At 43.1% G+C, this 22,519-nt stretch overlaps 1 protein-coding gene across 1 annotated transcript; it reads right to left on the bottom strand.

Moving 5' to 3' along the window:
• Positions 1-3,361: 3,361 nt before the first annotated feature.
• NKAP (NFKB activating protein) lies at positions 3,362-22,259 on the bottom strand. The gene is made up of 9 exons (XM_004587650.4): positions 21,709-22,259; positions 18,226-18,306; positions 14,003-14,073; positions 13,673-13,813; positions 10,984-11,047; positions 7,852-7,964; positions 7,680-7,755; positions 6,841-6,990; positions 3,362-3,710 (listed from the first exon to the last, which is right to left on the bottom strand). Exons 1-9 carry the CDS (start codon positions 22,086-22,088, stop codon positions 3,536-3,538), a joined length of 1,251 nt encoding a protein of 416 aa, XP_004587707.2. The 5' UTR covers positions 22,089-22,259; the 3' UTR covers positions 3,362-3,535.
• Positions 22,260-22,519: the final 260 nt, after the last annotated feature.

A 22,519-nucleotide genomic window follows, 5' to 3' on the forward strand; every position in this document is an offset into this window, starting at 1 on the left:
AACAGACCTTTATGAAAGAAGTGGTAAGCTTCTGAAATAAACTAATATCTTTTGTTTCATTTACTCAATACCTACCACGTGGAGGAGACATAAATGAAACATTATAATATTCACATGTCGCAAAATTATCATATTTAAACTACCTTCCCTACTGAAAAAATAAGAACATAACTCACCAGTCTCTTGGAACTGTAACAAAATGTTTAAGGAGAAAAAGAATTGAAATATTTATTTTTATCAGAAAGGAAGATTTAGAGAGGAGAAACAGAAAGATCTTCTACCTGTTGGTTCACTCCCCAAATGGCTGCGACGACCAGAGTGAGCAGAATTAAAGCCAGGGATCAGGAGTTTGTTAAAGGCCTTCCACAGGGCTACAGGGGCCCAAGGACTTGGGCCATCCTCCACTGCTTTCCCAGGACATAAGCAGGGAGCTAGATGGGAAGTGGAGCATGTAGGACATGAACAGGTGTCTTTATGGGATCCTGGTGCTTGGAGGGAGAGGATTAGCCTGTTGAGTTACTGTGCCAGCCCCAAGGGGGAAAATTTTAGATGAGGAAACTCAGGTTCTGTTATACAGGGAAGTTGGCAGGGGGCGAGGTGGTAGTGGTATCATGGTGGAGAATTAGGCTGCTGCTTGTAACTGTTGTCAATTTGAGTGACAGTTGCTCCTCTTCCAAGCCAGCTAACATGCTTGGGAAAGCAGCAGCAGACCCATGTTTCAGATCCTGCCACCCATGTGGGAGGCCAGGATGAAATCCTTGGCTCCTGGCTTAGGCCTGGCCCATTTCTAGTTTTGTGACCATTTGAGAAGTGAACCAGCAGATGGAAGATCTATGATTCTTTCAAATATATAATTAAAAAATTATTTAGAAGCCTGGGAAATAGTTTCCTTCTCATTATTGGAGATTTATTAGGCTACACAAAAACTATGACTAGATTTAGAACTATGAGTAGGTATAGGAATCACTTCAAATTCAGGGGTCACAAATGTTGTTAGACATTGTCTGTTTAGTTCAGAAGTTGTAGGTTAAAAGCAGATGGGGGAGCCAGCATTGTGATGTAGTGGCTGATACTTCTGCCTATACCACTTGCATCCTTGTATGGGTGCTGGTTTGTATTCCAGCTGTTCCACTTCCAATCCAGCTCCTTGATATTGACCTGGGGAAAGCAGCAGAGGATGGTCCTACTGTTTGGGTCTGCCCCTACAACCCATATGGGAGACCTAGAATAAACTCCCAGTTCTTGGATTTGGCCTGGCCCTGCACTGGCTGTTGTGGCCATCTGAGGGGTGAAGCAGCAGATGGAAGCTCTCTTTCTGTAAGTCAAAATAAATAAATGAAAAATAATATAAGAAAAAAAAAAGCAGAGAAGGAAAGGGCCAGCACTGCGGCTCAGCAAGTTAGGCTGCCACCTGTGACACCAGCACTCCACATGAATGCTAGTTTTGAGCCTCAGCTTCTGATCCAGCTTCCTGCTGGTGTGCCTGGGGAGGCTGCAGAGCATAGTTCAAGTGCTTGGGCTCCTACCATTCACATGGAAAATACAGATGAAGTGCAGGATCCTGGTTTTGGCCTGGCCCCAGTCCAGGCCATCATGGGCCACTCGGGCAGTGAACCAGAGGATGAAAGATTAAAATCTCTGACTCTTTATTTGTGTTTTGAAAAGGCAGACTTGCAGAGAGAAGGAGAGACAGAGAAAAAGATCTTCTGTCCGCTGTTTCACTTTTCAAGTGGTCACAATGGCTGGGGTTGAGCCGATCTGAAGCCAGGAAGCCACTTCCAGGTCTCCCATGCTGGTATAGGATCCCAAGGCTTTGGGCCATCCTCAATTACTTTCCCAGATCACAAGCAGGGAGCTGGATGGGAAGCAGAGCAGCCGTGACACGAACCGGCACTTGCAAGGCGAGAATTTAGCCAGTGAGCCATAGTGCTAGGAACCCATAAATAAATCTTAAAAACAAACAAACAAAAGCTACATAGGGGTATGGATTTGGCCTAGCAATTAAAATATTGGTTAAGATATCTGTACCCCAGATTAGAGTACCTGGGTTTGAGTCCCAGTTCTGATTCCTGGTTCCAGCTTCCTGCCAATGCAGACCTTGGGAGCTAGCAGCTGATAGGTTCCTGTCACCCATGTGGGAGACCCAGATTGAGTTCCTGGTTTCTGGTTTTAGCCATGCCTAAACTCCTGCTGTTGCTTGTATTTGAGGAGTGAACTAACATGTTGGAACTCTGTTTCTGTCTGTTTCTTTAACAACAATAAAAAGTTGACATTTCCTTAGACCTATGTTAAGTAGTAAAACTTCTGCTCCATACTTTGAAATACGTTGGACTTAAAGACTTAAAAAAACACGTTTATTATAAGGAGAGGACATTTTATAACAGCATAGTCACATTTTCCTATTACTCAGGTAATTTATCTTAGGCATACAATAATAATGCAGATAACATAACTTTAATAAAAACAGTCAAAATTTCCACTGTCCCCTCCCACTTTACTCATCAGACTTAATGAAAACTAAACAAATTAAGGGAAGGACTGTGGTCTCACAATCCTACAATGTTCCATTTTTACCAAACTTAGAAATAAATAACAACATAAAAAATAATGAGGGCATTCTGTACAAGGTTAACATACTAAATGACAGTTTATAACTGAAAGTTTTAACAATGTTTAAAGTAAAAATCTGTTCATTACATAATACAGACTTTATCCTATGAAACAATTAAAATACTGATTCGTTATATTTTTCCCTATTACAACTCCTGGCCATATTTGATTTCCATTCTTTTAGATGTTATCTTAGCATGAGAGTATAGCTTAGATTGAAAAACTAGCACGACCGTATATCCTATTTTTGTATATTTGAATCACTTTAAAGTAACTTAGTACAATTTTTAAAGTAATTTGTTAAAAAAATTTAAAAACCTATTGTCCACATTTCCAATTCAATAAGCCTGTGGGTTAGTTATGTTTTTTCTTTGTTTTTGGCTTTGTAGTGGAGGTAGGGATTTAAACCAAAACACTTTATTTCCAGGGTGGATTATATCATATTATGTGAGTTCCAACTCTAGATTTGCTTTTTTTTTTTTTTTTTTTTAAACCAATGCCTTCATCTTGTTTTACACAAAAGTGTCCTCCGCTGTTTCTACCAACTATTTACAACACATTCAACACAGAGGAATGATAATTTCTGGCAAGTTCAGATGGGGGTAGGGAAGGCAGGCATCCCGTAGAGTTAGAGGTAACACTGTGCAATGGTATCACATACTTTCTCTCCATGCCACCTCTCCCAGTACGGCAGGATTTCATTCCTAATTTGGATTTTTAGACCAGAGAGAAATTATGGTCAATCCAAAAGTACTTGCTTAAGTTGTATCAATGAACAGTTTTTTACTGAAGGAGTGAAAGAATTAAATAGAAGGCACAGTAGCACTGTAAAGCTTTTTCAGAGCACAAGTATCTTTGTGTGTGTATGGATGATATCCAGATTTTCATTTTTGTTTCAGAAGTCTCCTGGATAATCAGAAAACCTTTACTTATCATCCTTCCCTTTGGTCTTTCTATATACCATCTCTCGAAAACTGGCCAGAATTTTGTTCTCCCTCTTCCGTCTCTCTTCTTGGTTAAAGGAGGCAAGGGCTCTCTTCTCATCAGCACTGTAGATCTGGTTCTCTTTTCGGAGTCGCACAGCCTCCATGCGGCGATGCCTGCAGAGAATTGTAGTTTTGGCTTAATTTCTCATAACATGTCCTCATTAATGCTAATACAGAATAAAAACTTCGTGAAATGGGTTAAAATTTTTAAAAAATATATCATTTTATCTTTCTGGTATGTTCTTTGATTCATCTCTAGTACTCATTTAAGGATTTCTGATGCTCTGTCCACACAGTGAATATCATTAACTTCAAATACTAAGGGCTTACATTTATTCTAGTTGTTTTCAGTGAAACAACCAGAAATGTGCACTAGATACATGTATATATCTAGGTGATATATACATATATATTCATATTTATGCATATAAATATATATTTATATTTATCTTAGGGCAACTGATAGCAAGACAGATTTTAGTTGTCCTAAGGTGGAACTTCTTTAATGCTCTAATTTGAAATACAACCAAAGGAACCAAGTAAAATCTGTAATTGAAGAGGAGTTTGATTTAATTTCCTTATACTCCAGCAATGGTCCAAAGAAAAGATACAATTCAGCTTTAGCGCCCCAAACACGGAAGAACAGGGGGAGAGGCAGTGGGAAATGATGCCATCAGCTTTCAAAAGGTCCATTTGTTCACAGGGAAAACTTCATGAAAACCTGCCTCCTCTATGATATGTATGTATCCGACCTTATACAATCAGTTTAAAAAGGTTAAGCTATCTAGAAAACTGGAGAAAAACTGCGTAAGGAGGAGAGGAGAGAATAATTTCAGGTTAGTGTGAAGCAGGGCACTAGTGAGAGGGGAAAATCAAGATAGTATAGGGCGGAAGTGCTCCACAAATGATGCTTTATAAAACATCCCTGTACATGTTTCGCAGGACTTGGGAATCGTTTTCTCTCAGTCACCCAGGTAGGAAGTTGCTGGCTTATAAAGTGTATGTATGAAAACTCAACTCTCCAATATAATACCAAGCTGTTTTGCAAAATGTTTACACCCACTAGCAGTGTTTAGGGAATCCTGTAGATCCACATCCTCTCAAGTGTATTGTCAGAACTTTGAACTTCTATTAAAGAGGTGTAAGGTGATGTTTTACTAAGTTCTTGATCATCATTTTCAATGACAATGAACATCTTTTTGTGTATGTGTAGAGCGCATGTATTGTTACAGTGTGGGTAAAATATTATTGTTGGGCAGTGTGAGATTCCTTTGTACTGAAAAACTGCTACTTTGCTAGGCCAGGAGGTGCCTGGACTTTAGGAGGATCCCACTTTAGCGATAAATCTGTTCTTTGCTGCCTTGCAACTTTGTGACAGCAAGGGCGTAATTCTTCTCTGGTCCCAGGAATCAGGAGGAAAATAAGGGCGTGAGAATGGGATGAGCCATACAGATAATGGGTATGGGAACAGAACAGGCTGCCCGTGCCTGAAGGCCATATGTCTAAGGTTGCTACTTTTGATGTATTTCCCAGCCCAAAAGGGCCTATATAAGCTTCTGTCTTGGGCTTGTTCGGGGTCCGACTGCCCGGCTTGGCTGGCCTGTGTGCCCCAAGTGCGGTCTGACCCCAGCATGCTGGCGCAATAAACTCTGTTTGCTGTTTGCATTACCAGCGAGACTCTGTCGTTCTCTGGGGGTTGACTAACTCGCACCCTGACGTCCGGGGGCTTTGGCCCGGACTCTAACAGTATTTCTTCGGAAAAGTAACTTTGTCATTTTCCCACTGCATTGTTTATACATATTCTTTAATATTACCAATATCAACTCTATCAGTTGTATTATATATCAAGATCTTATCTCAGCTTGGAACTTGTCTTTTTTTACCTACTTTAAGGTGTCTTCTGAAGAGTAACATTTCTTATTTTTAACTTATGAAAACTTACCAATATTTTATTTTATGATAGTACATTTTTTTTTTGTCTTTCTTAAAAACTGCTTCTCTACCCTGAAGTCTAGAAGATAACTGCTCTCAATGTGTTTTCTTTGGCTTCACTGATTTTTATATATGGCGATATAGGGTTCTACTTTCAGGTTTTACCAAATGGATTTGTACGTGTTCCATTTACTGAATGGTTCCTTTTTCCCATCCTCATCTGAGAAGCCATCTCTTTCACAAGCAAACTTTCCATACCATGTATAGCTCTGTTCTTGGACTCTGTATTTTACTTCATTGGATAATTTGGTTACTGTTTAATGCTTCTAAAGTGCTGTAAGCTTCAAAATAAACCTTCATATTGACATTTCACTTTCCTGAGTTTGCCTCTCATGTCATCCACGTTAGAAAGTTAAGTTAAAGAAATCAAAATTGGGCCCGGACCACCACTCTGGTGAGGCTCCCTTGGCTGCAGGCCATCCATTTTCCCTAAGGCTATAGGTAGAGGAGGGGCAGCAGGGACTGTCCTGGACCCTTGGAGTTGGGGAGAGGCCAGCCCAGAGACCACTGGGAAGCTCTGAACTTATAGGAGAGAGAGAGAGACCCAGAAGAGGCTCCTGGCTCTTGGCTTCAAATCAGCTCAGCTTAGCTCCAGTCACTGTGGCTACCTGAGGAGTGAACCAGTAGAAGGAAGATCTTTCTCTCTGTCTCTCCTTGTCTCTGTAAATCTGCTTTTCAAAAAAAAAAAAATCTTAAAGAATCCAAAATGGAATCTGATTTTTGTGCAGTTAATCTCTCAACTCACTCACCTGTTTGTTCCTGCTATTTTGCTTTTTCCTTCCCTATCTTTGCATTATTTTCTCCATGCTGAACCTGTTGTTTTTCATAAGCCTTCTCTGCTATTCATTCTCAGAAACCTGGGTGCACAGAGAACTGCAGGCCAACTTAGGACCCAGGAAACTACTGCCTTGGGAAAATATCTTCCTAATAATTATCAGAATGCCACATTCCTCATGTGGCTGTGATAAATAGTTGAATTTAAGTATGGCCTCTAGTAGATAAGATATCTGCAGTAAAATATGAATTAGGAAAGAATATTGGAAAACCTGATTCTTTACTGTTGGATAGTTGAGTTGCACATATGTATTTGGAATTTTAGACAACCATGTTTAAAAAATAATAAAGCTAATATAACAATGTTTATATTTTACTTTATATCAGGAATAGTCACTTAATAAAAATCAATTACCAAAACATGATCCTAGTAGTAAGGAAAAAAAAGATAATTGTGGAAATTTTAATGTCAACATACCTGCTACCACTCATTACATAACCTGAACATTCAAATGATGCAATTTCTTCACTTGTCAAGCCGATTTCCCCTCTTCGTGGAATACGTTTTCCAGCTTTTACATATTCAGCCATAGCTGCACCTTCACCAGGTAACAGAGCATGACCATAGCTAAAACAGAAAAGCTCCATTAAATGATCTCAGTACAAAAACCTCATCTCTGCAGACAGCACGACATTTGTTTCTTTTAGAAAACAGGGGGAATGAGAGCACTGAGCAAATAATACACTGGAAAGCTCAATGTAAATGACTTTAATCAATGCACATTGCTCCATGTCCTACATAACTAAGAGAAATGCAGATACATTGGAAATAAGCACTGCTCCGAGTCCCAGTTGTTCCACTCCCCATGTCCTTGTAGAATTCACTTGGTTACTGAGGCTATAACTGCAGTACAAGGAAAATATCTAATACACAGTATAAAAGAAAAAAATTCTGTGACAATTAAAGAGGATGGCTATCCAATCTACTCGTGTAGGGGAAGTATTACGAATCAATATGTACTCCCACTTTCCAAAAAGAGCTTTCATGGATGGGAAGTGTACCAACAAGGAGAAATTGGGGGTGGGTAGGGAAGAGAATATGGGGCAGGGAAAAGAAGAGAAGGCATATTGGGGGAAGAAAGAAGCTAAATGAAGACTAAAGTGAGAAACAAAGGAGTAAACTCAGAAAACTTTTAGTAGACCAGCTCAGTTGCTACCAGAGGGGATATAAATACAGACCTAGTGGGAGATAATCTTGGTAAGTTAGAGCCATGCTTTTTGGAAGTACTCAAATAATATAAATACACTGCTACTTACTTCAGAGGTTTATCATCTTGAGAAGCAAGTGTTTTTGGAGCCTCGGGGCCAATCAAATCCGAAGGTTCTTCAGCCTCTGTATGAAAGGTATTCAAAACACATGGACATTTTGACTAACTGGTTGCTCGGATGTTTCCCCCGTTTTGAGTTCTAGGCTATCACAGCAACCTACTTGATCGATCCTTCCAGGGATTCTCCAGAAACTCTTCTTGGGACTCTTTAGAGCTTGAATCACTGGACTCCTCCTTTCTGTTCTTTTTAGATTTCTTTTTCTTATATTTCTTCCTGTAGGGATTATAATTTAATACATATTCACTTTTCAGTCCCATGTTAAAGGGCATCTTAATTTTTCAAGGCAACAAAAGACTGACTAAAATGATTTGAATTCTGGGCCTAGGAAGCTTGCTAGAGAAGGATTTTAGTTAAAAGATTTGTACCTATTTAAGTAATTTTTCATTATAAGAGATCCCCAGAGATGGGTGTTTCACCTACTAGTTAACATGCTGGTTAAAATGTCAGGATCCCCCAGTTTCACATTGGCATGCTCTAGGCTTCCATTTTGGTCCAACCCCAGCTGATGTGGGCATTTAGGGATTAAACCAATGGATGGGAACCCAAACTCTCAAATTAATAAATAAAAGTGACTAAAAAGAACGAGAGCACAACATGATGACTCAATTGGCTAATCCTCCCCTTGCAAGCACTGGGATCCCACATGGGCACCAGTTTATGTCTTGACTGCTCTACTCCCCATCCAGCTCCCTGCTTGTGGCCTGGGAAAGCAGTAGAGGACTGCCGAAGGCCTTGGGACCCTGCACAAATGTGGGAGGCCCATAAGAAGCTTCCAGCCTCCTGATCAGTTTTGCTCCAGCCATTGTGGCTATTTGTGGAGCAAAGCAGTTAACAGAAGATATTTCTTTTTCGCTCCTTCTCTCTGTAAACCTGCCTTTGCAATAAATTAAATAAATCTTCAAAAAAACAACTAATACACAGTTTTCAAACTGTAGGAAGACAGCAGAAATCACAGCCTAAAATAACTCGCCAGTGCGGCATGGCCTAGCGGCTAAAGTCCTCGCCTTGAAAGCCCCGGAATCCCATATGGGCGCCGGTTCTAATCCTGGCAGCTCCACTTCCCATCCAGCTCCCTGCTTGTGGCCTGGGAAAGCAGTAGAGGACGGCCCAATGCATTGGGACACTGCACCCACGTGGGAGACCTGGAAGAGGTTCCTGGTTCCCGGCTTCGGATCGGTGCAGCACCGGCCCGTTGCGGCTCACTTGGGGAGTGAAACATCGGATGGAAGATCTTCCTCTCTGTCTCTCCTCCTCTGTGTATATCTGGCTGTAATAAAATGAATAAATCTTTAAAAAAAAAAAACAAAAACAAATCTGAACTATTTTGAAAAATACATGTATTATTTAAGCACTATTTTTGAAAACAAAATCTTAATTTTTTACTTGAAAGTTAGATTTACAGAGAGAAGTAGGCAGAGACAAAGATGTTCCATTTGCTGATTCACTCCCCAAGTGGCTGCAACGGCCATGAGCTGATTTGAAGCCAGGAGCCAAGGAGCTTCCAGGTCTCCCACACAGGTATAGGGTCCCAAGGGTTTGGGCCATCCTCTGCTACTTTCCTCGGTCACAGGTAGGTCATAATCAGGGAGCTGGAGGGGAAGTGGAGCAGCTAGGATATGAATTGGAGCCCATATGGGATTCTAGCACATATAAGGCAAGGATTTTAGCTCCTAGGCTACTGCACCAGACCCAGATCTTCCATTTGCTGGTTTATTCCCCAAATGAACACAATGGCTGGAGCTGAGCTGATGCAAATCCAGGAGCCAGAAACTTCCTCTGGGTCTTCCACATGGGCGCTGGGGCCCAAGGATTTGGGCCATCCTCTGTTGCTTACCCATACAGTAAGCAGCGAGCTGGACTGTAAATGGAACAGCCAGGTCTTGGACTGTTACCCATATGGGATGTTGGTGCCAAAGGTGGAAACTTAGTTTACTACAGCACAGCACTGGCCTCCTTTAAGAACCATTTTTTAAAAAAGATTTTATTATTATTGGAAAGCTGGATATACAGAGGAGGAGAGACAGAGAGGAAGATCTTCTGTCTGATGTTTCACTCCCCAAGTGAGCCGCAACGGGATGATGCTGTGCCGATCCGACGCCGGGAACCTGGAACCTCTTCCGGGTCTCCCACACGGGTGCAGGGTCCCAAAGCATTGGGCCGTCCTCGACTGCTTTCCCAGGCCACAAGCAGGGAGCTGGATGGGAAGTGGAGCTGCCGGGATTAGAACCGGCGCCCATATGGGATCCCGGGGCTTTCAAGGCGAGGACTTTAGCCGTTAGGCCACGCCGCCAGGCCCTAAAAACCATTTTTAAAAGTTTCCTTTACCAAGTCACCAAGGTTTAACCATGTAGCTAAGGACCCAGTGCAATAATTCAGTGGCTAAATCCTCTGCCTTATAAGCATTGGAATCCCATGTGGACGCTGGTTCATGTCCTGGCTGCTCTACTTTCCATCCAGCTCTTTACTTGTGGCCTGGGAAAGCAGTAGAGGACGGCCCAAAGCCTTGGGACCTGGCACCCACGTGGGAAACACACAAAAATCTCCTGGCTCCTGATCGGCTCAACTCTGGCCATTACGGCCATTTGGGGAGTGAACCAGCGGATGGAAGGTCTTTCTGTCTGTCTCTCCTTCTCTCTATAAACTTAATAAAAATAAATATTTTTTTTGTAAAAATGTGGCTAAAAAGGTAGGTCCAGGTAAAACTGCAATAGTTACTGGTACTGGCCTAGCTTGGTGTCACCTGAAATTTCCTTTGGGATTGGAAATTTAGATCCTACTAGTGGATATAGTTGTAGAATTTGAACACACGTTGAACAAATGGTGACAGAATTTCTAGTTTTACCATGTTCGCCCTTGCTTATGTCACCTTCTGGGTAAAACATAAAGCAACCACTATATTTGAAATTGCAGTCTGCCCCCTCCTCACCTGACTTATTATCCTTTATTCTACATTACTTTTCCGTAGCTCTTCTAAATAAACTGAAGAGCTAAATAACATGAAATTATGTGCATCGTTTGTCTCCCCTTAGCTTCCAATAGCACAAGCACAGGAACTTTTGTCTTTGTGCCGTTTTATATCCCAGCACTTTCAATGGTGCTTGAAACAATAAACACTTCAATAAAAGAACAAAAAATCCCTGGCTGGTGGGAAAATGGGGATCATTATACTATTTTTTGTAATCTTATATACATTGGAATTTTCCATAATAAAAAATTAAAGAAAAAAACTGACGATCTGTGTTTCTTCTTCTTTTCTTTTTTCTTGTTTTTCTTTGCTTTCCTTGTTGTGTCTTCATCTGCAAAGTCAAACACATTGTAATTATAAAAAAGTGTCTACAAAACCCTAATGTTTGAGTAAACATTCTGTTGCTGACTGACTTGTTGTTACAGAGAAATTAATTCATTCCAATATTTATTGCTACTTGTCAAGAAGCAGGCTAGGCACTGAGGACATAAAACGTTAAACGTCACACTAGATATTACATAATACTGGGTATTAGTAATTTATTGAATGAGGTAACACAACTGTTGGTAAACAGAAAAATGTTTTATAGATGCAAACTGAAATATTCAGGGTGGAAGTATGATGAGGCTTGTAATTGGACTATATTAGCAAGAAAATATGTATTTGAATCAAACGTATGTCAAAACACATATTACTATTAGATCTGGGTGATAAATACATGGCATTAACCATGCCATTAATTATATCACTCCCTTTCCTTTTGTCAGTATTTAAAAATTTTCATGACAAAAAGGGGAAAAATTATGTGCTTGAGTGGGGAGAAAGAATGCTTTCTAGGAGTTAAGTCTACCAGAGGAGACAGTGCAGTGATGACAACCAGGACAGCAGGGAAGCATGGGCTGCACTGGGCACAGAGAGGAAACTCAAAAACAGACTCAGGGAGGGAGAGACTTAAACATGCTTGACCAGGAAAAGGTGACTCTTAAGCTATTTATTTTTAAAAGATCAGTTTATTGCAAAAGTAATGCATGCCTAACGTTGCAGTGACTAAACCGAGCTGGCTGGAAGGAGACTAGCATTACAGGTACAGGGACTCTCTGTACCATGTAACAGGGCCCAGAGAAACAGCACAGAATATCCAGGAGGTACACAGCAGTTTTCAGGCTACAGAGGAAGGCATAAGGGAGTGGCAGGATATACTGTCATTAGAGGGTCTGAACCTTAACATGGAGCCTACTGAGAGTCACTGAAAAGATTTGGAGCAGGGGACTGACAATGCAAAGGAGTAGGCATTTGGCACAGCAATGAAAATGCTGCTTGGGATGGCTGCATCCCCTGCTGGCGTGCCCGGTTCCAGTCCTGGCTCCTCTGCTTCAGATTCAACTTCCTGGAAATGCACATCATGGGAGGCAGCACATGATGGCTCAAGAATCTGGAACTCTGCCATGCACAAGAGAGCCAGACAGTTCTGGGCTCCTGGCTTCAACCTGGCCCAGCCCTGTTTGTTGTGGGCAATTTAGGAGTAAACCAGCTGATGGGAGATCTTTCTCTGTGTAATTCACTCTATTTCTCTCTGCCTTTCAAAAAATAAGATTGTAAAAATTATGCAAAACTTAAAAAAAAATGTCAGATCCTTTTTTAGCAGTGAGGAAAAAAAGAGACAACAGCGTTCAGGAAACCTAGGTGGTATCACAGGAAGGGGAGACGTTATTCATAGTGTCACACCCAGAGGGACAGCTTCCACTTGATCATCAGCCAACAAAAGGTGGCTTCCTGTGATGCACCCCAAAGGGAGTACCTTGCACTATTCAGCAGCCAGTGTGAAGGGGTACTTTAGAGTGTGCTCTATTTTAAAAAAAAATGCTAGAAGATTTTTATTTGAAAGACAGAGTTACAAAGAGGTAGAGATGGAGAAAGGAAGTTCTTCTATCTGCTGGTTCATTCTCTAAGTGGCCATAATGCCAGAGCTAGGCCAGACCTGGGCCAGGCTGAAGCTAGAGGCTTCATCCAGGTCTTCCCTGTGGGTTGCAGGAGTCCAGGCACTTGGGCTGCTCTTTGGTGCTTTCCCCAGATTGTTAGCAGGGTGATGGAGCAGAAGTCAGAGAGCTGGGACATGAATCAGTGCCCATATGGCTGCCACATCACAACACTAACCCCTTTACGGCATAGTCAAAACACTGTCCAGAGGTATTCAGTATGAATGAAAATTCATCATATAAAAGAGCCCTTCCACTGAGCAGATGCAGCCTTCAGATGCAGCTTTCTATGGCTTTCTCTGGGGCCATGTGTGTTGCATACAGCCCAGTCTCCTGATCTGGTCTGTGCCACATGCCTTATACAAGTATGCACAACCAATCTGGAGACAGTTTGCTTAGGTCTGAATCCCAACTGTCTGACTTTGGATATGATACATTTAAAAAAAGATTTATTTTTATTTTTTATTGGAAAGGCAGATTTGCAGAGAGAAGGAGACAGAGAGAAAGATCTTCTATTAGCTGGTTCACACCCCAACGGGCCTCAATGGCCGGAGCTGGGCTAATCCAAAGCCAGTAGCTTCTTCTGGGTCTCCCATGCAGGTGCAGGGTCCCAAGGCCTTGCGCCATCCTCTACTACTTTCCCAGGCCACAAGTAAAGAGCTGGATGGGAAGCGGAGCAGTCAGGACACAAACTGGCATCCATATAGGATCCCAGTGTATGCAAGGTAAGAGGTTAGCCACCAGGCTACTGCATAGGGCCCTGAGTGTGATATTTATAACCTGTCCTGTGCCTGCATTTCTTAACCTATAAAATGTAACTTCCAGTAGTTGTGTAGACTACAGCCAATACTGAATATAAAACACATTGACACAGAGCTAGCAAACATTCACAAACTCTTAGTTATTATTGTTGCTTATTAGAAACGCCTTTACAGTAAGTTCTAAGAAGTCGCAGCGGTTTTGCAGCAAGCCTCCCTTACCACTGGAGTCTGTTTCCGAGTCAGAGTCACTGTCACTATCTTCAGAATACTTCTTCTGTTTTCTTTTAGAGGATTTTTTCTTTCTCCTTTTCTTGGACCTTTCTTTTGAATGATTAGATTTCTTCTTCTTTTTCTTTTCATCTATAAAATAGAAGCAAAACACCTCATTTCTCAAAAAAAAAGTATTTCTGAATATCAAACTGATTGCATTCAAAAAATACTGATAGCGAACAGAGGCTGGGCAATTTAATAAAAACAAAATCAAACGTTCAACTATTTATAAGCCTAGTTTTTTTAACTTCTCAAGAAAGCTTTGCATCTGAAAAATACCTTCTGAGGAAGAAGCTGATGTAGTACTTTTCTTCGGCTCTTCATCTTCTACTGGTGTATGTTCATCAGAGCTGAATTTTGAGAAAATGATTACAAGAATCAGAAAAGTGAAAAGAAAAAACAATTAGAAAAGTGATGACACATGGACCATGGAGCAAAAAATATAATTTAAATTTTCAGTAACAATGTATAGTCTAAAAATCATTTAAAGCAAACCCTGGATGAATGCTGTAAGAGTGTGATTCACTCTACCCAGGTAATAATAAAATAACTTACATTCACATAGTTTTTGAGACTATATAAAATGCTTCTCAAACAAAGCAACAGGGACTCATATTTTCCATAGGATGAAAGAAGAGAAATCGGAACCATAAAGCAAAATATGACACTGGAGATAAGAAGGCTACACAATTTTATTGTGTGTAGAAGATACATAGCAGCAGCTGCTGTTCCATCTCCCTACGGCAAAAAGAATGCAATAAGTACTAATCTCAAGAGATTTTCTTTTGTTGCAGAGAATTCTCAAAAGTACTGCTAAGCACTTCAGGAAAGGAGTTCCCCCATCCTACTTCCCCAAAGATAACACTGGAAACAATTTAGGCAGTGATTTACGCATTGTCCAGAAAATAATTTTTAGAGTTCTTTTCAACTCTAATTCTACCAGTTTGAGTTCATGAAGCATTTCCAAATTTACGTATAAGAAGAAATTTCAGATCATAATGTTCCATTATGCTTTCACAAATTACAGGTTAACCAGCCAAGCACAGGGTCTTAACTCACCTTAAAGCAGACAGACGGAGAAAAAAACTTACGAATAACATCAAAGAGAAAAAAGAAAATGCAGCTTTCAGATAATTATATACAGAAAAAGTAAGCAAAACTATACTAGTATCATTAAAAAATGTTTGTAATGTTAATAAATGGCATCTAATGTGCCACTGGGTTGAAAAAACAATTCAAAATCATTTAAGTGTATTATTTATTTTTTCTAATATTTATTTATTTATATTTACTTGAAAGGGAGAGAGAGGCAAGGATTCTTTATTGACAACATTGGGGTTGGGCAAAGTTGCAGTCAGAGGCTCAGCCCATCACCTGGGTTTCCCATCTGGGTAGCACGAACTCAGACACTTGAGCTACCACCTGCTGCCTAGGGGGTGTGCATTAGAAGGAAGCTGCAATTGGAAATAGGACTGGAATTCCAAGGCAGGCACTCTGCAATGCCTGTCACTAATATTTAACATTAAACATTTCTGTGAATAGGACGTGATGACTTAGAATTGAAAGTGAACAACTGATGCCATGGCTCAATCAGCTAAATCCTCCCCTTGCAACCACCAGGATCCCATATGTGTGCTCGTTTGTGTCCCTTCTGCTGCTCCACTTCCCATCCAGCTCCCTGCTTGTGGCCTGGGAAAGCAGTAGAGGACAACCCAAAGCCTTAGGAGCCTGCACCTGAGTGGGAAAGACCTGGAAGAAGCTCCTGGCTCCTAGGTTTGGTTCAACTCATCTCCGGACACTGTGGCCACATGGGGAGTGAAACAGCAAATACAAGATCTTTCTATTTCTCCTCCTCTCTGTAAATCTGCCTTTCCCATAAAAATAAAACTTTAAAAGGGAACAACTGGTACGCTAAGATCTACCAGCAATAGGTCGTAATCCTTAGATGATTTCCATGCTTTTAAAACTTAAAAAGGGGCCTGGGGTGATAGCCTAGTGGCTAAATCGCTTTGCATCTGCCAGGATCCCACATGGGTGCTGGCCTGGGAAGGCAGTGGATAATGGCCCAAAGCCTTGGGACCCTGCTCCCATGTGGGAGACGTGGAGGACGTTCCTGGCTCCTGGCTTCAAATTGGCTCAGCTTCAGCTGTTGTGGCCACATGGGGAGTAGAACAGCAAACAGAGAATCTTTGTCTCTCCTCCTCTCTGTAGACTTGACTTTCCAGTAAAATAAATTAAAAAATTGAAAAAATAGGGCCCAGCGGCGTGGCCTAGCGGCTAAAGTCCTCGCCTTGAGAGCCCTGGGATCCCATATGGGCGCTGGTTCTAATCCCGGCAGCTCCACTACCCATCCAGCTCCCTGCTTGTGGCCTGGGAAAGCAGTTGAGGACGGCCCAAAGCATTGGGACCCTGCACCCGTGTGGGAGACCTGGAGGAGGTTCCGGGTTCCTGGCTTTGGATCGGCACGCATCGGCCCGTTGCGGCTCACTTGGGGAGTGAATCATGAGACGGAAGATCTTCCTCTCTGTCTCTCCTGCTCTGTGTATATCTGGCTGTAATAAAATGAATAAATCTTAAAAAAAAAATTGAAAAAATAATAATAAAAAAACAACTTAAAAAGGTATGAATAGTGGGGTTAGTTGGGCTGAGATAGGTTCCAAAACACATTGATGTGTATGAGAGCCAGATAGGATGCAGGACGGACTGGACCAGTTGGCTGCACATACCAGCATGCACAGGAACCAGAGCTGGTGGCGGGCCTGGCGGGGGTTATTGGCGGGTCGCTCCAAATAGGCTGCAGTTCCCGCTGGTGCGCATGAGGGCCAAGTATGTGATGGCGAGGGTTGGACTGTGCCACAGCATCCATTGGTTTGTGTATGAGATGGGGCTGGGTACAGAACAGACCCAACAACTGTAACCAGCAGTGTATGTAGGCTAGTGTGGGTTATGGACAGAGCCGGACGCCACACTGGCTCGCACACACAGGAGTCAGGTCTGGGGTCACCTCTGGCAAGGTTTTTTTGGGGACACCCCACAGAACCAGTCCACTGGACTTAACTCCAACCACGAGAAAAATCACAGGATCTGAAGAGTGACTATGAAGTGTGTGTGTCTGAACTGGGCCTCCGTAGTTGCTGCAGTCCGTGCAGTCGATGGCACACCCAGAAGCACAAGGGAGGACGTGAGCATAAGTTTACTGAGGCCTGGGCCCAGCGCAGTGGCCTAGCAGCTAAAGTCCTCGCCTTGAACACGCCAGGATCCCATATGGGCACTGGTTCTAATCCCGGCAGCCCCGCTTCCCATCCAGCTCCCTGCTTGTGGCCTGAGAAAGCAGTTGAGGACGGCCCAAAGCCTTGAGACCCTGCACCTGTGTGGGAGACCCGGAAGAGCTCCTGGCTCCTGGCTTCAGATCGGCACAGCACTGGCTGTTGCTGTCACTTGGGGAGTGAATCATCGGATGGAAGATCTTCTTCTCTGTCTCTCCTCCTCTCTGTATATCTGACTTTGTAATAAGAATAAATAAATTTAAAAAAAAGTTTATTGAGGCCTGCAGAGGATGTCTAGTACCATGGAGGGCAGAACAAATCGGACAGCTCTCACAGCCGAGCTTTTAACAGCTAGTATCTGGGTGAGTGGAGACTCTAAGGAGGACTATGTCAGCCAATGGACCTTGGGAGGATTTCCTCAACCTTGGATCAGCGAGACTGACAGCATGTCAAAACTATTGAAACTACTTAAACAGAACCCTCAGAACATGCTCCACATCAGGGACCCTGGGATGACATCGGTGACTGTCTCCCATTCCTGGGTACTGAAGTATCTGGGTTGCTGGGAGCAGCCCTCTCCCCTTTTCTCCCTACTTCCTCCAGACACAGGAAGAAAAAAGGAGATTGGAAACAGTTGTCTCATCCATTTTCCCCTGTTCCTCTACTCTCCCCACCCTAATCAGTGGTTCACATGGGTATGCATCCTTCTCAACCAAGTAAACATCATCAAAAAATTCATCATTATTAAAAAAAAAAGGTATGAGGCCGATGTTGTGCTGCAGTAGGTCAATCTGCTGTTTATGACACCAGGATGACCATATTAAGAGTGCTAATGGAGTCCTGGCTGCTCCACTTCTAATCTGGCTTCCTATCAATGCGCCAGCGAAGGCAGTGGAAGATCGCCCAAATATTTTGGCCCCTGCTACCCAAGTAGGAGACTAGAATGGGGTTCCTGACTCCTGATCTTGGGTTGGCCCACCCTTGCCTGTTAACATTCATTTGCGGAGTGAACTACTAGATGAAAGATTTGCTTTTCTTTTTCCTTCTTTGTTACTCAGCCCTTCAAACAAATAAACAAATGCATTTTTAAAAGGAAAATTCAAAGGGTATAACAGCATAAATGGCAAGAAAGCAGAAAAGTGTGAAATGCACTTAGAGTTCTTCACTTAAACATTTTGGTAGAAGTAATATTTAAATAAACAAAACATTTTTATAAAATATTTTGAAACCACTTACTCTGGTTCAGGATTCTTTGGAGAAAGTCCCCACACTTCAGGAGCTCCTAATTCCCCAATTCTTTCTCTCTCACTTAATCTCCTAGAAGAAAGAGGTATGTTAATTATAACTCAATGGGGCCCAGCCTGGTAGCTTAGCAGCTAAAAAAGTCCTCGAGGAGAGACAGAGAGGAAGATCTTCCATCCAATGATTCACTCCCCAAGTGAGCCGCAACGGCCAGTGCTGTGCCAATCCAAAGATGGGAACCAGGAACCTCTTCCAGGTCTCCCACACGGTGCAGGGTACCAAAGCACTGGGCTGTCCTCAACTGCTTTCCCAGGCCACAAGCAGGGAGCTGGATGGGAAGCGTGGCCACTGGCATTAGAACCAGCACCCGGGCCTGCCTGGCAGCGTGGTCTAGCAGCTAAAGTCCTCGCCTTGAACACGCTAGGATCCCATATGGGCACCGGTTCTAATCCCGGCAGCGCCACTTCCCATCCAGCTCCCTGCTTGTGGCCTGGGAAAGCAGTCAAGGATGGCCCAAAGCCTTGGGACCCTGCACCCGAGTGGGAGACCCAGAAGAAGCTCCGGTTTCCTGGCTTCAGATCGGCTCAGCTCCAGCTCTTGCGGTCACTTGGGGAGTGAACCATCGGACAGAAGCTCTTCCTCTCTGTCTCTCCGATTTTACAATAAAAATTAAAAAAAAACTTAAAAAAAAATACCAGGATGCTCCTTCCATAAACAGACACTTGGAACCACCACTGGGGGCCACCTGGAGTGACTCTTAAAAAAAAAAAAATCATAGGGCCCGGCAGCGTGGCCTAGTGGCTAAAGTCCTCGCCTTGAAAGCCCCGGGATCCCATATGGGCGCCGGTTCTAATCCCGGCAGCTCCACTTCCCATCCAGCTCCCTGCTTGTGGCCTGGGAAAGCAGTCGAGGATGGCCCAAAGCTTTGGGACACTGCACCCGCGTGGGAGACCTGGAGGAGGTTCCTGGTTCCCGGCTTCAGATCGGCGCGCATCGGTCTGTTGCAGCTCACTTGGGGAGTGAACCATCAGACGGAAGATCTTCCTCTCTGTCTCTCCTCCTCTGTGTATATCTGGCTGTAATAAAACGAATAAATCTTTAAAAAAAAATTATAACTCAATGGCTGAATCCATCCCCTAAATATATAATCAAATCCAACAGGATCCTAGTTAAGTCTAATTTCCCTTTACATTTTAAATGTTAATAGTAACTTGGTTTGAAGTCATCAATTTCAAGTTAGTGTTCTGATAGCAATATCAAATGGTACCAACTGCAAAACCCTGGGTGGTTGGGTCAGAAATGGCAGCCTGGGAGACCGGAAGGTAGTTCCCTTCTAATTCATGATAAAGTCACTTATTGTTCACTTTACTCTCTGCAGTATGTGACAGAAAAGATTTTTGCATTTGGACATAACTTCATTTGTTTCATGTTTATGAAAGTAAAGAGGCATCTCTTGGGCCTGGTGCGATGGCTCAGTAGCTCGTCTTGTATTCCCCAGGATCACATATGGGCACCAGCTAGTGTCCAGGGTGCTCCACTTCCTGTTCAGCACCCTGCTTGTGTCCTGGGAAAGCAGTAGAGGACAGGTCAAAGCCTTGTACCCTGTACCCACGTGGGAAACTGGGAATAAGCTGCTGGCTCCAGATCAGCTCAGCTCTGGCCAGTGCGGCCACTTGGGCAATGAATCAGTGGACATAAGATCTCTGTTTCTCCATTTCTGTTACTCTGCCTTTCCAATAAAATAATAAGAGACATCTCTTGATTTGTTCAAATATTCAGCTTTCAGAAACCCATAAACAAAGAAAAATAAAAACGAAGCATTAGAAGTAGAAATTCAGGCCCAGCACAGTAGCCTAGTAGCTAAAGTCCTCGCCTTACATGCACCTGGGATCCCATATGGGCGCCAGTTCGTATCCCGGCTGCTCCACTTTCCATCCAGCTTCCTGCTTGTGGCCTCTGTTTTATAACGCTGTTTAATTTTTGCTACAGCTTTTAAAGCAAAAAGGCACACTTAAAGTTTAGATGCTTGTGAGTCAATTTGTTTTTAAAGATCCTTACAAAACAAATATAGTGGGTTTGGTATCATCATATACAGATTCAGACTCAGAGGATTTTGCACTTTGACACAGACTTCTTTAAAAGGAACATAGTTGGGATGTATGCAATCTAGGCAAATTAACTGGCAAACTCTAAACAGCAGGCACTGCTGTTTTCGTATGGTTGCCACCTGGGTTCAGTTGTAGTGTTAAGATCAATTATTTCATCTTTTGAAATGTACAAATACAAATTTCATCCAAGCATTTCTGACATCTTTTGGTGGGAATTCTCCACCAAGAAACCATCTGCTTTTTCACGGACAAAGCTGCTGGGTATTTTTCTGAAAAATGAGGACTCAAGTAACTCAGGAGTCATCACTGCCTTTGCTCCCATGTATGCTGAACGAACAGGTAACACTTGGGGAATGTTTATTGTGTTCCAAGCACTAAATTATTACAACTCTAAAAGCCTTGGAATTAATTTTATCATTTAATAGTGAAGAAATAAAGCTCAGAGATGTTAGGCAACTTGCCCAAGGTCACACTGGTGTTAACTACCAAATAAGAGCTTTCATTTCCATGTGATTCCATAGCATTACTACAATTCACTGTCCTCATTACAGGAAGCAAAAGAGCATAAAGGTATCTCTCAACTATTGGAACTTTAATTTGCCACTCAAAGCCTGACATATTTTTCATTTTTGGATACATTCAGCACATACATCATTTAGGGCTTAGTAAACAGTAGGTACAAAAGGCGTCCACAGCAATGATGCTAAGCCGTTTCCTTTCTCCTTACACTATGCATTTTCCACTCTCTATTTACTCTCATTAGAGATCTGATCTCACACTCCTGTCACTTTTCATGGTCAAGTATGACTAAGACCACTCAGCAAACCCTTTCTTAAAGCAGCCCTACCTACAGTTTAAGCAGATCGCTTTTCCTGCATTCATCTACCTAATCACCTTCCTTAAAGGGAAGTCTTCTCTCCAATTTCAATGCTTGATTTCAAATCCGTCCTAACTCCCTCCAAAACATGACCTGTTCTGTCAAGCCTCTCCGTTGTTTCTTCCATAAGCAATGGTTGTACACACACCTGCAAAGTGTGAGGCACTGAGGATTCTGGAAGCAATAAAATGGGGCTCCTCCTTTTCTACATGCTCACGAAAGATAACAGCACAACTAAGTGAATGCTAGAATTCTAGTAGATTTGCGGCTCTTTTGGCCATGTCTGCTAACAACCCCGGAGCGGGAGAAGAATAGCAGGCAGCCCCAGCACGGTATGACGAAGGCCAATATTAAGGGAATAAAAGCACGAATAAAGGGTTGCTGTCGGTGGACTCAATACAGAGAGCGAAAATGGTGTATAAAGCAGGTGAGTTCGTGCAAGGAAGTGTGTTTGTGTACGTGTATGGGGTGAGGGTGGGGGGTCTCACTCACTTCTGTCGCAGGCTTTCCTCTCTCTCCTTGTCCAGGAGGCTGGGCCACGGCTTGTCGCTCCCATAGGGGCGCGAGTAGCCGCCATAATAGGCGGACGAGGAGGCAGAAGCGAAGGCATTGCCGCGCGGCGCAGAGGGCCGCTCTCGAGAACGTGAGCGCGAGCGGGAGCGGTAGGACTGGTTTCTTGAGCTGTGACTGAGGCCACTGAGATGGTGACTGAGGCCATTCCGGTCCCCGGATCGAGAGCAGGAGTGCGAGCGAGAGCGGCGGCCCCGCGGAGAACGGGCAGATTTGTTGGACTTGGGGCTCCTAGATGAACTGCGACGTTTTCCCCCAGAGCCAGATGTTTCCGGGCTGCGCGAGCCGGAAATCCGAGCCATGCTGCTACGGGACCCCAGAAGTCGCTGGAGAAGGGGGCGATCTCAGGAGTCCAGGAATATCTCCAGTGTCCTGGGTTCCAGGTCCCGCCACTGTCCTACCGCGTAAACCTGACGGGATCCTTGGGAATGATTTCTGGTACGGCGGCAAAGCCCTTCCCCGGACGTAGGCGTTTCTCCTGCACTCGAGCAGGGCCGTGTGTTTCAGTAGAAATAAGCCGGTGGGGGAACTGGTTCTGCGCACTCCTTTAGTTCCTAGTGCCTAATCTGGGGTGGGGCATGAATGAAGTCCTTTCTGAGCTTCAAACTTTGTGATACTTGAGGAGGACGGCAGAGCAGGTGAAACGTTTCGGAGGGGTCCTAGCAACATGGCTAATTATGTATGTTTTTCGTGTGCTCTCTGTGTAAATATATTTATGCGTGCGTATTTATGT

Source organism: Ochotona princeps, chromosome X (assembly GCF_030435755.1).
Source record: "Ochotona princeps isolate mOchPri1 chromosome X, mOchPri1.hap1, whole genome shotgun sequence".
Classification (NCBI taxonomy): domain Eukaryota; kingdom Metazoa; phylum Chordata; class Mammalia; order Lagomorpha; family Ochotonidae; genus Ochotona; species Ochotona princeps.

Excerpts from the sequence above, each read along its gene's own strand:
- NKAP (XM_004587650.4), bottom strand. The coding sequence starts at position 22,088 with ATGGCTCGGATTTCCGGCTCGCGCAGCCCGGAAACATCTGGCTCTGGG. Across the intron at positions 18,307-21,708 it reads GAGGAAAGCCTGCGACAGAA|GAGATTAAGTGAGAGAGAAA; the intron begins GTGAGTGAGACC and ends TCTTTCTTCTAG. Across the intron at positions 13,814-14,002 it reads ATCAGCTTCTTCCTCAGAAG|ATGAAAAGAAAAAGAAGAAG; the intron begins GTATTTTTCAGA and ends TCTATTTTATAG.